General features: G+C 61.4%; 4 protein-coding genes across 4 annotated transcripts; 2 read left to right on the top strand and 2 right to left on the bottom strand.

Annotated features, from left to right (window-relative positions):
• Nucleotides 1-1,417: 1,417 nt before the first annotated feature.
• Nucleotides 1,418-2,018, bottom strand: Q8F55_005041 (uncharacterized protein; the record flags this gene model as incomplete). Its single annotated transcript, XM_069353537.1, has 3 exons — nucleotides 1,418-1,558; nucleotides 1,645-1,863; nucleotides 1,974-2,018. The coding sequence occupies 3 exons, from the start codon at nucleotides 2,016-2,018 to the stop codon at nucleotides 1,418-1,420; spliced, it is 405 nt and encodes a 134-aa protein (XP_069208179.1).
• A 478-nt stretch (nucleotides 2,019-2,496) lies between these two features.
• Q8F55_005042 (uncharacterized protein) lies at nucleotides 2,497-9,190 on the top strand (the record flags this gene model as incomplete). The annotated part of the gene is made up of 21 exons (XM_069353538.1): nucleotides 2,497-2,499; nucleotides 2,548-2,701; nucleotides 2,751-2,852; nucleotides 2,904-2,977; nucleotides 3,123-3,336; nucleotides 3,636-3,706; nucleotides 3,748-3,882; nucleotides 3,919-4,433; nucleotides 4,491-4,921; nucleotides 4,962-5,249; nucleotides 5,287-5,577; nucleotides 5,624-5,715; nucleotides 6,276-6,378; nucleotides 6,433-6,439; nucleotides 6,759-7,048; nucleotides 7,097-7,366; nucleotides 7,412-7,889; nucleotides 7,929-8,353; nucleotides 8,396-8,695; nucleotides 8,736-9,032; nucleotides 9,078-9,190. 21 exons carry the CDS (start codon nucleotides 2,497-2,499, stop codon nucleotides 9,188-9,190), a joined length of 4,653 nt encoding a protein of 1,550 aa, XP_069208180.1.
• Nucleotides 9,191-9,932: 742 nt separating this feature from the next.
• On the top strand, nucleotides 9,933-10,582 carry RPL21A (60S ribosomal protein eL21; the record flags this gene model as incomplete). Its single annotated transcript, XM_069353539.1, has 4 exons — nucleotides 9,933-9,967; nucleotides 10,012-10,090; nucleotides 10,160-10,192; nucleotides 10,247-10,582. 4 exons carry the CDS (start codon nucleotides 9,933-9,935, stop codon nucleotides 10,580-10,582), a joined length of 483 nt encoding a protein of 160 aa, XP_069208181.1.
• A 197-nt stretch (nucleotides 10,583-10,779) lies between these two features.
• On the bottom strand, nucleotides 10,780-12,250 carry Q8F55_005044 (uncharacterized protein; the record flags this gene model as incomplete). Its single annotated transcript, XM_069353540.1, has 5 exons — nucleotides 10,780-10,813; nucleotides 10,851-10,979; nucleotides 11,023-11,502; nucleotides 11,604-11,792; nucleotides 11,826-12,250. 5 exons carry the CDS (start codon nucleotides 12,248-12,250, stop codon nucleotides 10,780-10,782), a joined length of 1,257 nt encoding a protein of 418 aa, XP_069208182.1.
• Nucleotides 12,251-13,144: the final 894 nt, after the last annotated feature.

A 13,144-nucleotide genomic window follows, 5' to 3' on the forward strand; every position in this document is an offset into this window, starting at 1 on the left:
AGGTTCGCCTGGGAGATTGGATGCGCTAGGCCGCTGACATAGTAACTCTGGAAGGCAATAGCTCGTACAGCGTCCCCTGGAGGACTACGGTTCACAACAGGCGTGATGTCGTCATCCTCGATGGTCCCGAGTACCAGGGGTTCGGGGGAATATGTAGTGCTCCAGCTGCACAAGCCTGATGAAGTCGATCAAAAGCTACACGAATCGATATGCTCTATCTTCCGACCTCCGGCACAGTCCACCATCTCGACCCTCGGTGAAACACAGCGCTCACTCATCACGGAAGCGCTCCAAATGTCACTTTCCGAGTCCATGTCAGGACACGCGATCGTGGGCGGCATCTTTCGCCGACATGGTATGGGCTTCACCGGAATGCTGGTGCTAATGTATGCCCCAGGGATCATTATCACCACAACGATCGTCTGGCTCTGGCAGCCATGGAAGAACAAGATCTTACGGAAGATCGAGCAGACAATCCCTGTGGCAAATCGTCGCAAGACACGCAACCAACACCGCTGGGCGCTTGTAGAGGGATCCGAGAACGTAGCCATGTCATGGGCAGAGAAAACCGCGCTCAACATCGTAGTTCGTGCTTTCAACTACATGCTCGAGAAGACAGGACGAACACTACTGTCACCCGGGGAGGTCAAGCAGGTGGCGCGACAGCTCTATCCTGGTGAGTTTGCATCCAATGAACCGTAGGTGCGTTCCTTGAACTGAGCACCGTGAGGGCAAGCTTGACTCCGACTCCCCGAATGAGATTGCCCTCCGGTGGAAAGACTGGCGGTAGTTCGAGGTTGTGCGGTCACACCGACAGCAAGATCTAGTGCGCATGCACCCGTCTGGTGTGTGAACACCAAAGCCTCTTAAGAACGCCGTTCGCCCCGAGATGACCCAATGCGAGCTGTTCGTTGAGGCGATCGAGCGGTCGCCGGGCCGGGGGCTCACTGGACGGGCGTTGAACGGCGCCATTATGTGCCGGCATCCTTGTAAGTGGTACTGTAAGCCTCCAGTCCTTTGCTGACTTTCGAGGGTACAAGGATGGTTTCAGCCTGGCAAGCTGAAAAACGTGCTTTGGCGAGACGGCCCGCCCGAGAGCGGGCTGTGGCGTCTGATAAATGACTACCCTGAGAAGGTCGCGGAACGAGCGGCACACCCCAAGAAGCGTTAGGTCAGTCTGTCGTGGTATGGGCGTCACGCCCATGGCTTTCAGCGGTTGGGCTGACAACGTGGCAGCGGGACCGTTTGCACAGGAAATAACGGCTCGGAGAGTTGGCGTGGGGTGGGGTGGATGCAAGCGGGAGGAGGTTGATGGCCTCGAAGATACATTGGGTGGTTGTACATACGTATGTACATACTAAAGAGTGATGCTAGTCACCACGGAGCAAAGCCGGAACTGGCGCCACGACTCCCAGCGTCAGCGCTGCGTGCCACTCTCCTCTGCACAGTTAGGCGAGGTAATGACGGTGTACCGACCGTAGAGGATGCGGATCGTCGAGAGGATCTCCTCGACCGAGAGGGTGTTGGTGCCCCACATGCAGAAGATGTCCTCGGCGATCTCGTCGGGTCGTCAGACGCGGTGGCCGCGCCACCGACGTTGGTCGCCGCCGACTGAGTGTTAGCTCGGGTCGTTGCTTCACTTACGGTCGCCGTGAACTGCTCCCCCTCAAGGATGTCGTCGGCGTCGAGGGTGAGACGCCCGCGCGAGCCCGAGATGCGGCGCGAGGCAATGCGCCGCGCAAACTCCGGGGGAAGGTCAGCCTCACCCACGCCCAACTCGGGCCTCACCTCGAGCTCGTCCTCGTCGATCACAAGCCTCTTGCGCTTGATCTGGTCCTTGACCGCGCCGAGGATCGAGGGGGTCTGCTCAATTCAGTTTCTCGACCTTCCCCGCGACTCACGATGGTGGTGGTGGTGGTGGTGGTGGTGGTGTTGGTGGTGGGGATGGTGGGGCGATGGGAGATTCTGCTCACGAGTGAGGATAATGCAAGTGAAGAGGTTGGGGGAAAAGGCTGCATCTTTTAAAGAGCACCGAGCCGCGGCGGGGCGTGCCAGACACTGCACCTCTCGCACTCTAAGGACCCCGTCGTGAAGGAGAAAAATAATTGTACACGCTGTGCGAGCGGTCCCTTCAGGCTAGAGGCCAGACTGCATAAGGCAGACGGGTCGAGGGCGTAAGACGATTACAACACCAGAGGGAGCCACTCCAACCCCAAGCATTGACTGATGCTCGTGGGTACGAGGGTGAGGTCGGAGTGGCACAGCGGCGAAGAGGGCGCCGGCCATCCATCGCCGCCGACAGGGGTGGACAGCGCGGCACGTTGAGCGAGTCAAAGGGGGCGCGACGCGAGACAAAGCGGCCACGCTATCCTATCGACGAGAGCGAGCCATGGGGAAGAGGGTAAGGGCTGGAAGGAGAGGGGGGTCGTCCTTACAGAAAGTCGTTTTTCGAGCTTTTCCACACTTATCATCATTTTCCACCACGCCACCGCCACCATGGTCCGTTGACTCGATTTTGCAAGGCGTTCCTCAGCTGATACTTGCTAGGCCGACATCAATGGGACGCTCGAAGGCTACGCCGACCGCTACGAGCTCGGATGGTCGGTGTATGGGCGTTGCCCGTCCCCGCCCACCGACACGCCGGGTGTCGTCCATCGTTCCGGTACGGGAGCAGGTCACGACCTCGACGCGGGCCAGCCCCGTGAGTAGTCGGAGGCAGCACTGCATTATAGCCCGCTAACGCTTCACAGAGATGGCTGACGCCGAGGAGACGGAAGATGGCGACGACGCGTACTCGGACGGCGACATGGTGGTCACCGTGCCGTGGTCGCGCGCGGCAGTCGGCGCCGCTGGTGAGTGGATGAATCCCGACGCTTCCTCTCCGCCTGGCTAACACATGACAGTCGAGGAGGGCGAGGAGGGGGAGGCCGACGACGAGTACTACTCGAACGACGCGCTTTTCGCCTCGACTCCGTCGGTGGCTGGCCCTTTGATTGTTTCGACGCCATCGCCGGGGCCCACGCCGCCTTTGGCGGCAGCCCCACTCCAGCCGATCGTACAGGGGCGGTCGTGCTGTGTCGTGCCTCGATCCGACCGCGTGGATCAAGCCCCGCCCCGCCCAGCCCAGCAAGCGGCGTCCACTGCCGCCGATGCCCGCGCGGCCTGCCGACCTCGCGCCGCGTCCAAAGCGGCGTCGGACGGCATCCTCCGAGGGCGGCGCGTCATCTCGCACGGTCAAGGAGGGTGTGCTCATGCGCTCGATTGAGCTCGCAAAGGCCGAGTCGGATGCGGCCCAGCAGGCCCTTGAGGCTCGCGGTCTTGAGAAGCACGGTGTCAGTGAGTGAGAGTTGTAGGCTGCGCCAGGGCTGCGTCCGATGTGAAGTGCTGATAATAGCAGAGGTGATAGACCTTATTGATAAGATGCGGCAGGCGGACGAGGACATTGAGCAGCTCAAAGAGATGCTGCGGCAGGAGCGGGGTGGACACCAGTGGACAAACTGCATGTACCAGTTCAGACACTCGCTGTCATTCATTCTTCCTCTTCGCAATGCAACGTCGTCAACGGTACCACGATCCCGACGAGGACTCTGGCGAAGAGACAGCACCCATAGCTGGCCCTTAATCGTCTGGTCGAGGCGGCCCATCGACCCACGACGTCGTCGCGGGTCTTGCAAACGACCCGTGGCACAAGGAGAACGTTGAGGACGTGAGTTGTGTTGATCTTAACAAAACACTAACAAGGAGCAGGCAAACGAGCGCCCCGTCGTGCCCATTGATCCAGACGACACCGATGATCTCAATGGCGGCGCTACCTTCCTCGCCCTGCCAGACGAGGACCGGCTCTACGAGGATGAGGTGGCAGAGCCTGGCCGGCTCCGCATGGTGAGTAACATAAGCTATGACCATTGCTGATCCCAGTACGCGGGGGTATTCCGACGCGACCGGCGGGAACTCGACAATATGCAGCGCAAGTGGGCGAGCGGGCGTAGCTTCGAGAACCCCGACAAGGGTCGGGGAGAAGATCGCCGGAAGCTCGTCACGTTAATCTCGTCGGTCCGCACCAAGCTGTGCGACAGCGTGGGCCCCTCAGAGCGTTGGAAGGTCCGCATGGACGACGAGGTGGAAGGTCCAGCTCTTGTCGACACATTTGTCGACAGTCTCACCTCCGGTGGGGTAGCCGCACTGCTGCCGGCTGCAGATCAAAGCCGGGAAGACCCCTTGCCCGCCTACCCCTCCATCGAGTCGATGGCATCCGGATTGGTGAGCACGGCAGACTGTCCCTGGTGGGTGGTTTGCCTGCTCATCCTCGTGCCGGACGACCCCAATCTTCCTGCCCTCAAGTATGTGGGCACTGCGACTTCAGCGGCGGGGAAGTACACTGGCGGCCAGGCCCGCCTCAAGAACCACATTCAAGGCTTCAAGAGGGTCAATGGGTTCGTGTTGGCTTCCCAAGTTGAGAATTGAGCCAATGGCTGACCGAAATTCCTTAGTTCACCCCTTTACCTTTATCGCCAGTGCCGTAAAGGCCTGGTGAAGTATCGTCTGGTGATGGTCGAGCTTTGTCGATTCGCCTCGTTCAACTTTCGGGTTGCGACGAAGGAAGAAATCACGGACTTTCGGGAGTCCGTGTACTTCTGCGAGACCGTCGGCATGATTATGTTCGACACCTTGCGGCACCCCGGCCTGCCGAGGTTTTTCGCTGAACCCGCGTTCCCGATCGATGCCTGCAACCAGGCATTTCCGATCGGAACGCTGCAGCACTACGACTTCAAGGTCCCCCCTCCCCCTGTCTACAACGTGGCGGGCTCTGACCGCCTGTTCACCCTTGACGAGTTGGTCACGGGGATGCTCCTCCACGTCGGGCCCCCGTACCGGCTGTTTATCGAGGAGGTTTCGTTTTACCTCTGTCGCATCGTGCCCAGTGAGTAGGCCTCATGCGGAGAGACAGGCTAACCCCACAGCCTTCGCCGCAGAGCACGCGGGGTTGATGCGTCCTCGCTGCCTTCGGGCCGAAAACGTCAAAGTTCGGCCATGGGAATCCTTGTCGTCCGGGCTGTTGGAGCTTCGCGCTCCGGCGACAGTGAACGCCGCAATGTACGACGAGCTGTCTGCGCAGCTGCAGACGCCGGGCGAGCCCCCCGAGCTCGACCTCAACCATCGACATGCGTACATTGTCGATGCCCTCGTCGCCTCGTGTTGGCCAGGGGTGTCCACGACGGTATTGAAGATGGCGATCGAACGCCGCCAAGGTAGGTACTTACTCGAATGCCTGCGCTTACACAACAGGCGTTCGATTGTGCACCAGTGAAATCCTTGCAGCTTTGAGGCGCCGTGAAGGCAGTGGATTCCGGGCAATCACACCTGATGTGAACAACCCGCGGAGGCGACTCTGGGGTCTGGGGTCTGGGTGGGAAGCTTCCAGCGTCACTGCCATGGAGAGGCGTGTCCTTGAAACTGGGGACCCCCGGGTTCTCCATGACCTCATCTTCGAGGTCTTCGAGGACATCGCTGCTCGGACGGGGGCCACGTTGCTCTCCACGAGCGAGCTCAACCAGCGCTTCCGGGAGCTCATGCCGGGTAAGTGACTGCTATTCTTATGCGCATCCAGACCCTGACCCCGCAGGCCGCGATGGGCTCTGGAAGAAGTTTGCCACCGCCCCTCGGAGGACTCGCGGCGCTTCGAGGTCGTGGGCACCCACCCACCACGTCCTCAAGGTATGAATCAATCGTCCCCGTGGTGGGTCGTGTATGTCGCCTTCCTCGTCCCCGACGATCCCACTCTGCCAGTCTTGCGCTACTGTGGCAGCGCAACATCGACTGGTTCCGGCGGACGTTGGACTGGGGGGCAGGCCCGCCATAAGACCCACTTTCAAGGCTTTGAAAGAACGACGAAGTACGTGCTGTAATCAAGCTGAGACTACATACATGCTGACACATGATCTACAGGCCAGGTATCCCCTTGTACCGCAAGTGGCGCAAGAGCCCACAGGGGTACCAGGTGGTGTTTTTGGAGGTTTGTCGATGGCCCTCCTTCGACTTCTACCACACCACGAAGGAGCAAATCAAGGAGATGTGGCAGTTTGTCCTATTTGCCGAGACCATCGTAAATGTTCTCTTTGGTACCTTGAGGGGCAGGCGGCTGCCGAAGGTCTTTGCCGACCTGGCTTCCGGACCGAGGGCTGCAATGAAGGCATCCCGATCGGGCCATATCTCCCCACCCCGGAGAAGAGGCTGGTCCCCACCCTACCTACGAGGTTAGACGCGCTGCTCGTCAGTTTCCTCTCGACGAGCTCATCACCGGCATCCTCTTCCTCATGGGGCCGCCGTACAGCGCCTTCAATGGCGAGGTGACGTTCTACCTCCGCCGCCTGGTGCCAAGTGAGTGGTTCTGCATCGAGTTCTTTGCTTCGCAGGTGACACTAACCCTTGCAGAGTTCGCGTTCGAGCGGGGTGTCCTCACACGCCCTCGTTGTTTGCGGGCGCAGAATGTAAAAGTTCGCGCCGGACGACGGACGTGCTCTTCTAACCTCTTGGTCCTCAGGAACCCAGGCTCGGTGGACCAAGAGATAAGCAAAGAGCTGTCAAGCAGCTTACAGTCGCCGGGGAAGCCCCAAAAGTCGACCTTTACGGTCGACACACATACATCTGCGACTCGCTCATCACGGCTCTCTGGCCAGCGGTTTCGGTCGCTGTCCTCCGCCTCGCAATCGAGCCCCGTCACGGTAAGGTGCTATCTTTTGCTTGCGCTCACTCCACAGGCGCCTGTCTCGAATTCGGGGAGATTCACCGCGCCTCCTGCGTCGTGAGGGCTATGGGTTCCGCGCCGTGCCCCCCGAGGAGTTCCACACACGTGGCCGACTGTGGGCTTTGTCGGGCGGGTGGGAACCCGAGTCATTCACGTCGATGGAGAAGCGCATCCTCTTCACCGGCGGCTGGCGCGTTCCTCAGCACCTGGTCATCGAGGTGTTCGAGGACATCGCCGAGCGAACAGGCGCAACGGTTCTCTCCACCAGTGAGCTGAACCAGCGGCTGCGGGAGCTGCTGCCCGGTAAGTGACTGGTTCTCGTTGGGAAAATGGAGATCCTGACATCTCTAGACGGCTGCGACACGATGTGGGCCAAGTTCGCCAACCGGCCGTGGACCGATTGGCCACGGTTTGAGGTCGTTGGTAGCCACCACGGCCTCAAGCAGACCTTCGTCCGTCTGCACCCGGACGAGAATTGGGCAGACCGTCGGTCCCCCCTCACAGCAGGCGTTTGCCCCAACCGGCCCATCAAGACCTTGATGGCCGAAGCAATCGCCGCATCGTGGGGGAGGAGGCTGTCCTTCAACGCCCTCCAAGGGGCCATGCTGAGGAGGGACACGTGTGAGTGTGCAGTCCCAGACCGAAACCCAGCCAGCTGATGAGCAGATTACCTCTTCAAAGAACAACCCGTGCTGCAGCCGAGGGTTTTCCCCCAACTCTTCTGCCCGGTGGGTAACACGCGCCAGAACTCGACCTGCATTTGGCGTTTGGTGGCCGACAAGCCGGCAGCTGCTGCAGAGCACGACGGCACCAGCCAGTCGTGGAAAGAAACCCTGGGGAATCCTCAAGAGATGGAGGAATTAGCACAATTCGCTGCCGAGGGTCTTACCCACGGCACGCGGGACCTTGTGCTGAGGGCGGCTGGCCTTGAGCCAGGACACCCTCACCGGCAGTACCCATCAGTGGGGAGCTACCGCAAGTTGAGCGACTCGAGCAAGTCTCAGCACTGGGTCGTGTACCTCATCCTCATCGTAGGTGAGGTCACATGTGCCTATGTGGGCTCCGCGACGTCCACCACCGGCAGCAAGACAGGCGGAGCCTCCCGAGCGGCCTCTCATATCGGGGCGATGGAGAGCCAGACGGGGTAAGTTGCTACACCAGGTCCGTAAACTAACTACATTAGCAAGGGGAAGCAGTTTGTCGCTCGTCAGTGGGAGCAGGACAAGAGCGCCAAGGTCTACATGCTGGAGCTGTGGAGGCTGCCCGGCTTTGACTTCCGCCACGCTACCGAAGGCGACATTCGACGGATGCGGCGGCGCGTGCACGCTGTGGAGTCGGCCCTCGCGGAAGGCTTCGGGTGCCACCGGTACCAGGGGCACCGCACCACGCTCTTCGACCAGCCTTCGTACCCATTTGTGCCTGCCAATATCGCAGAGCCAATGGGTAGCGAGGTCGACTACGTGAGGCGGCTTTTCGTCATCGAAGGCATCGACGAGAAGCTCTCCCTGTCCGACCTCGCGGTCGCGCTCCTTAAGCGGAGCGGTGCGAGTGAGGAGTACACCCTCACGTCGCACGACCTCCAGGACTATGTGCGGCACGTCGTCCCAGGTGCGTATCCGGGCTGCTGAGCAATGGCCGCTGATCTTGCAGAACTGTCTTTCAAGCACGTTAGTATCAACTGGCGAAAGTTCTACCACAGGCGTGGCATCGTGATCTGCGATGACCACAGGTTCAAGGGCTACACTGGCTTCGTCCTGCGCCTGACGGCCCCGGACAAGGTTGATCCGGCTCTGTACGAGTCGATCTGTTCTATCTTCCGTGCTCCGGCTCCCCCGACTGTGTCAACCCTTGGGAAGACACAGCGGACGCTGATCCTCGACACGCTGTTGCGTGCGATGCGCGACTCCATGTCCACTCCAGTCATCAAGGGGGCGATCCTCCGCCGGAACCGTGAGCACCACAACCAAACCCCTTGCTAACTACATCTCAGACCGCCATTTCCCGGGCAAGATCCTGTGGAGCAGGTGGAAGGGCAAGGTCTCCCAAAAGCAATGCGATGACGAAGACCGTGACAAGTGGTGGAACAAGGGCCGTTGGGCCCTCATGGATGGGTGGGAGGAGGCCATAACGACCTCATCCGTCGAGAAGCGCGCCCTGCGCCTGGGAGCAGACGCCCCCCCGGACGAGGAGATCGTCGTGCGGATTTTCGAGGAAATGCGCACACAGACCGGCCGGACCGTCATCTCGTCGACCGAGGTCAAGCAACGGATGCGGGAGCTGTACCCGGGTAAGTATCAGACGACTGCATGGGTAACTGAGCTGATTCCTGAAGGCAAGTTCGACAAGGACGGCGCGCACCTAAGGTGGCACAAGTGGAAGCGGTTCGAGGTTGTCCGCGAGCACAACCACCAGAGTCTGGTGAAGATGCACCAGACGATGGAGTAGGAGGCGACCACCTTCGAGGCACGACAGAGGCCGAACCTCACTGATCGTCTCCTATGCATCGAGGCCATCAAGCAGTCCCCCAGCCGCGGGCTTACCGGCTGGGCTCTGGCAGGGTCCATTGTGTGCCGCCATCCTTCCTGGCGGTGATGCAAACTGTGGTTACATTGTGCTGGGATGGAGCAAGTCGTGTGTGATCCAGCCGGCGATGAGCGTGGTGATTAGGCAAGTGAGGGCGTTAGTTGGATGGAGGACGAGGCGAACATGACGACTGCCTTGATAGCAATAGGACGGAGTGGGGTCGTGTATCAGCCGATTGAGTGAAAGGTCGCGCGTCGCACAACAAGAGTGAGGAAGAGGAGGAACAACCCACGATCGCAAAGCTCAAAGTCAGCCGCGATCCTATGTCGAGCGTCGTACGTCGCGCGACTGAGCGTGCCTGACCACGTGGCGGGAACTCGGTAATAGTACTTCGTGGCATTTTCACCTCCAGCGATTGTCGACAAATTGCGGGATCAAATTTTGCGCTCTCTGGGTAGGAGGTGTCGCTGGGTGGTTGGTGGTCACTCGACTTGGAGGCCGATTCTCGCGACAAGGTCTCCCTCGTACACCAACCGACACCCCCAAAGTGAGTAGCGGCCCACCTCGAACGACGACCTCGCGACCTCCGACACGGTGTGCACGACCTGGGCGACTCCTTCTTTGGACTAGTTGCTGACGCTCCTCTCCAGAAAAACCGCCGACAATGCCTCACTCCTTCGGTAGCCGCGCGCGCACGCGGTGCGTACTACGACGTTTTGCAAGCTTCAGACTGACGAGAACAGCCACATGTTTGCTAAGGCCCACCGCAAGCACGGAGCGCCGAACCTTTCGACCTACCTTGTCAACTACAAGGTTGGCGACGTGAGTCTTGCCGGTGGAGGATGGCACTTTGAGCCGTCTCTGGCGATCAGCACTGACGCTTTTTCACAGATTGTTGACATTGTGGCCAACGCTGGCGAGCAGGTAAGTCGACACGCTGCCAGAGGGCATCCTGGATCGAGCTGACATCTGGGACAGAAGGGAATGCCTCACAAATTCTACCACGGCAAGACCGGCATCGTCTACAACGTTGCCCCCCGCGCCGTCGGTGTCATTGCCTACAAGGTCGTCAACGGCCGCTACCTCGAGAAGCGCGTCAACGTCCGTGTCGAGCACGTCCGCCACTCCAAGTGTCGCCAGGAGTTCCTTGACCGCGTCAAGTCGAACGCCGCCAAGAAGCGCGAGGCCAAGGAGAAGGGCGAGAAGGTTGTCCTCAAGCGTCTCCCCGCCCAGCCCCGCGAGGCCCGCACCATCTCGTCGAAGAACAACGTTCCCCAGACCCTCACCGCCCAGCCCTACGAGACCACCATCTAAGGAGCACGGCACTGCTGGGGTTCTGGTTGGTTTGTACTATGCGAGATGATTCTCTCCAGAGATGGATCTCATCCACCGACCGTGAAGCATATGCCACTGGCAATTTCTGCTTTCACTTTCCTGCCGTGCGAGAGCACGCGCAGTAGCTGTTGCACCGGGGACATGTGGGCTGATGGGCTGATGCATGCTACTGACTACTAACCAAACCTCTGCTTTGCCATTTGCTTGAACCTGTTGTAGCGTTAGCGATGTAAAAAGTGCCACACACATGTCCATGGTCGCTGCTTCTTTTGATCGGCGCTCTGCCAATCGCTCGTCCATCGCCGCTCTCTTCTCGGCCATCTCGTCGGCCTTCTTGTCGGCGCGGCGCGCAGCAGCCGCGTCGCGAGCCCTCAGCCTGCGGCGTCAGCGTCAGCTCGCCCGGCCACGACAAGACGCACGCAGCAGCAAACCCGCTCTCGCTCCCGCCCATGAGCGTGTCGTCGTCGACCTCGAGCCCGGCCGCCTGGTCCTTCTCCCTAAACTTCTTGTTCTCCTCGTTGGCCGCGCGCTTCTCGGCCATCTTGCCCTCCTTCCCAACGGCGCGCGGCGCAATCTCCTCGGCGCGGTCGAGCGCGGCCTTGCGCGTCGCCTTGCGCTCGGCCGCGCGCTCAGAGCCCGCCACCGCCGCCTCGACCTCGCGCGCCAGCTGCCGGTCCGACACGGTCGGCGGCGCTGGGCCGACGCGCGGGCCGGGCGACGCCGAGCGCGACGGCGGGTCTGGGCGCGGGCCAATCTCCTCGTCATCGTCGTCGTCGTCGGCCGCGCCGAGCCGAGACGGAGGCAGCGCCTTGCCGTGCGTCAGGCGGTCGACGTCGGCGCGCGCCGCGGCCAGCTCCTCGGTATTCACCCGTGAGCGGTGGCTCGCAAAGGTCCATTTGCTGGGGCGTCAGCGATGGTCGGGGCACGACGATCGAGGAAGGCAGACTACGCTCCACCTTCTTCACTCCACCTTCTTCGCCGCCAACCCACGCCCACTCACTACGCCGTCAGGTCCTTGGCCCGCGTCGCCGTCGAGTCGTGCGGCGCGTAGCACTCTCGCGGCAGCGCGCCGTCGTTCCACCGCCGGATGAAGCGCCGAAAGTACTTGTGCGCCTGCTCCGAGCTCAGCTCGTCGAGGTACTTGCCGCGCTCCTCGCGCAGCCAGAAGCGGTACTCGTCGGCCTTGAGGCTGGGCGTTAGCACAGCCGGCGCAAGGGCTCACAAGTAGTCGTCCTCGGTGATGGGGGCAACGCCGAGCTCGGCCAGGTCGAGCAGCTCCTCCTCCGAGTCGCTGGGCGACGGCTGCCGCTTGCGCGGCGAGTCGTCACGCGACGAGCGGTGGCTGCGGTCTCGGCGGTCGTCGCGGTCTCGGTCGCGCCGGCTCTCTTTGCGGTCGTCTCGCTCCCGATCCCTCCGGCCCGACCTGTCGCGGTCGCGGTCGCGGTCTCGGTCTCGCCTATCGCCGTCTCGGTCTCGGTCTCGCCTGTCGCGGTCCCTCCTGTCGGGGTCGTCGCGACGGTCGTCTTTCTCGCGGCGACGGTCGCGGTCGCGCTCACGATCACGCTCACGATCACGCTCACGCTCACCGCCGCGTTCTCGCCGTCGCTCACTTGGCGACCTCGATCGATCCCTGTGCGACGACCCCATGGTGCGGTATTTTGCCCGACTTTGTTGCGAGTTTGTGCTGCACCCAAAAAGTGGAGGAGGCGTTAGGGGCCAATTGGTGGTGGGTGGGTGAGCCACTGCGTCATTGCTGCTGCCTGACCCACAGCCTGCAGCCAGACTTCGCCGCCGAGCCAACCGCTCTGAGCACAAGTACACGCCCACCCCCAAACACGCCTGCAGAGGACCCAAGGCTCAGCCCAAGGCGCAGTTCAAGCCAATGCGCCTATGAGCTGCGGAGTTCCCTACCCAACGCCATTCTTCTGCGATAACGGCCCCGACGCCATTCCGTGGAATTCACGCCCACTCGTGTGCGCTGTGCGCTTGTGCTTGAGCCCATCCTCGCCACCTTCTGCGCCAGTAAATACCGCAGGCTGATCAGAGCCAGCTTGACAAGAACCAATGCGAGCGCCCCGAGTGCGTCGAGATAACACGGGTCTCCCTGGGAGCCGCGTGCGATAGAGAGACAAAGGCACATGTGGGGGGGTGAGGTGAGGGTGCGCGGTGCCGCTTTGGGCCAGGGCCCATTGTCGCGAGTCGCCTTGGTCGAACAGTGTGCGATTCTGGGGGTTCGGGGGGCACGGAGAGAGGGCAGCAGCACGGCAGCAGCAGCAGCGTTCAACTGCTGCGGACGCACCGCGCAACGCCGCTGACGACCTCTTGCGGAGCTCCCGGAGCTCCTACCCGGCCGGCATCAGACGGCATCTCCCCTCCTCCCCAGCTCCGCGTGCGTTCCCCATAACGGCCGGCGTTGCCTCCGGTCCCCTCCCCCCTCAAACTTGTACCCGCCCCTGGATACGATGCACGCCTCGTTCCCACAGGTGCAGTGGTCAGCTGCGGCGCTCGCTCTCCTGATTGATTGGGCGTGCCCTCTGCACT

The sequence above is a fragment of the Vanrija albida genome, assembly GCF_041260175.1.
Source record: "Vanrija albida strain AlHP1 chromosome Unknown contig_4, whole genome shotgun sequence".
Taxonomy (NCBI): Eukaryota; Fungi; Basidiomycota; class Tremellomycetes; order Trichosporonales; family Trichosporonaceae; genus Vanrija; species Vanrija albida.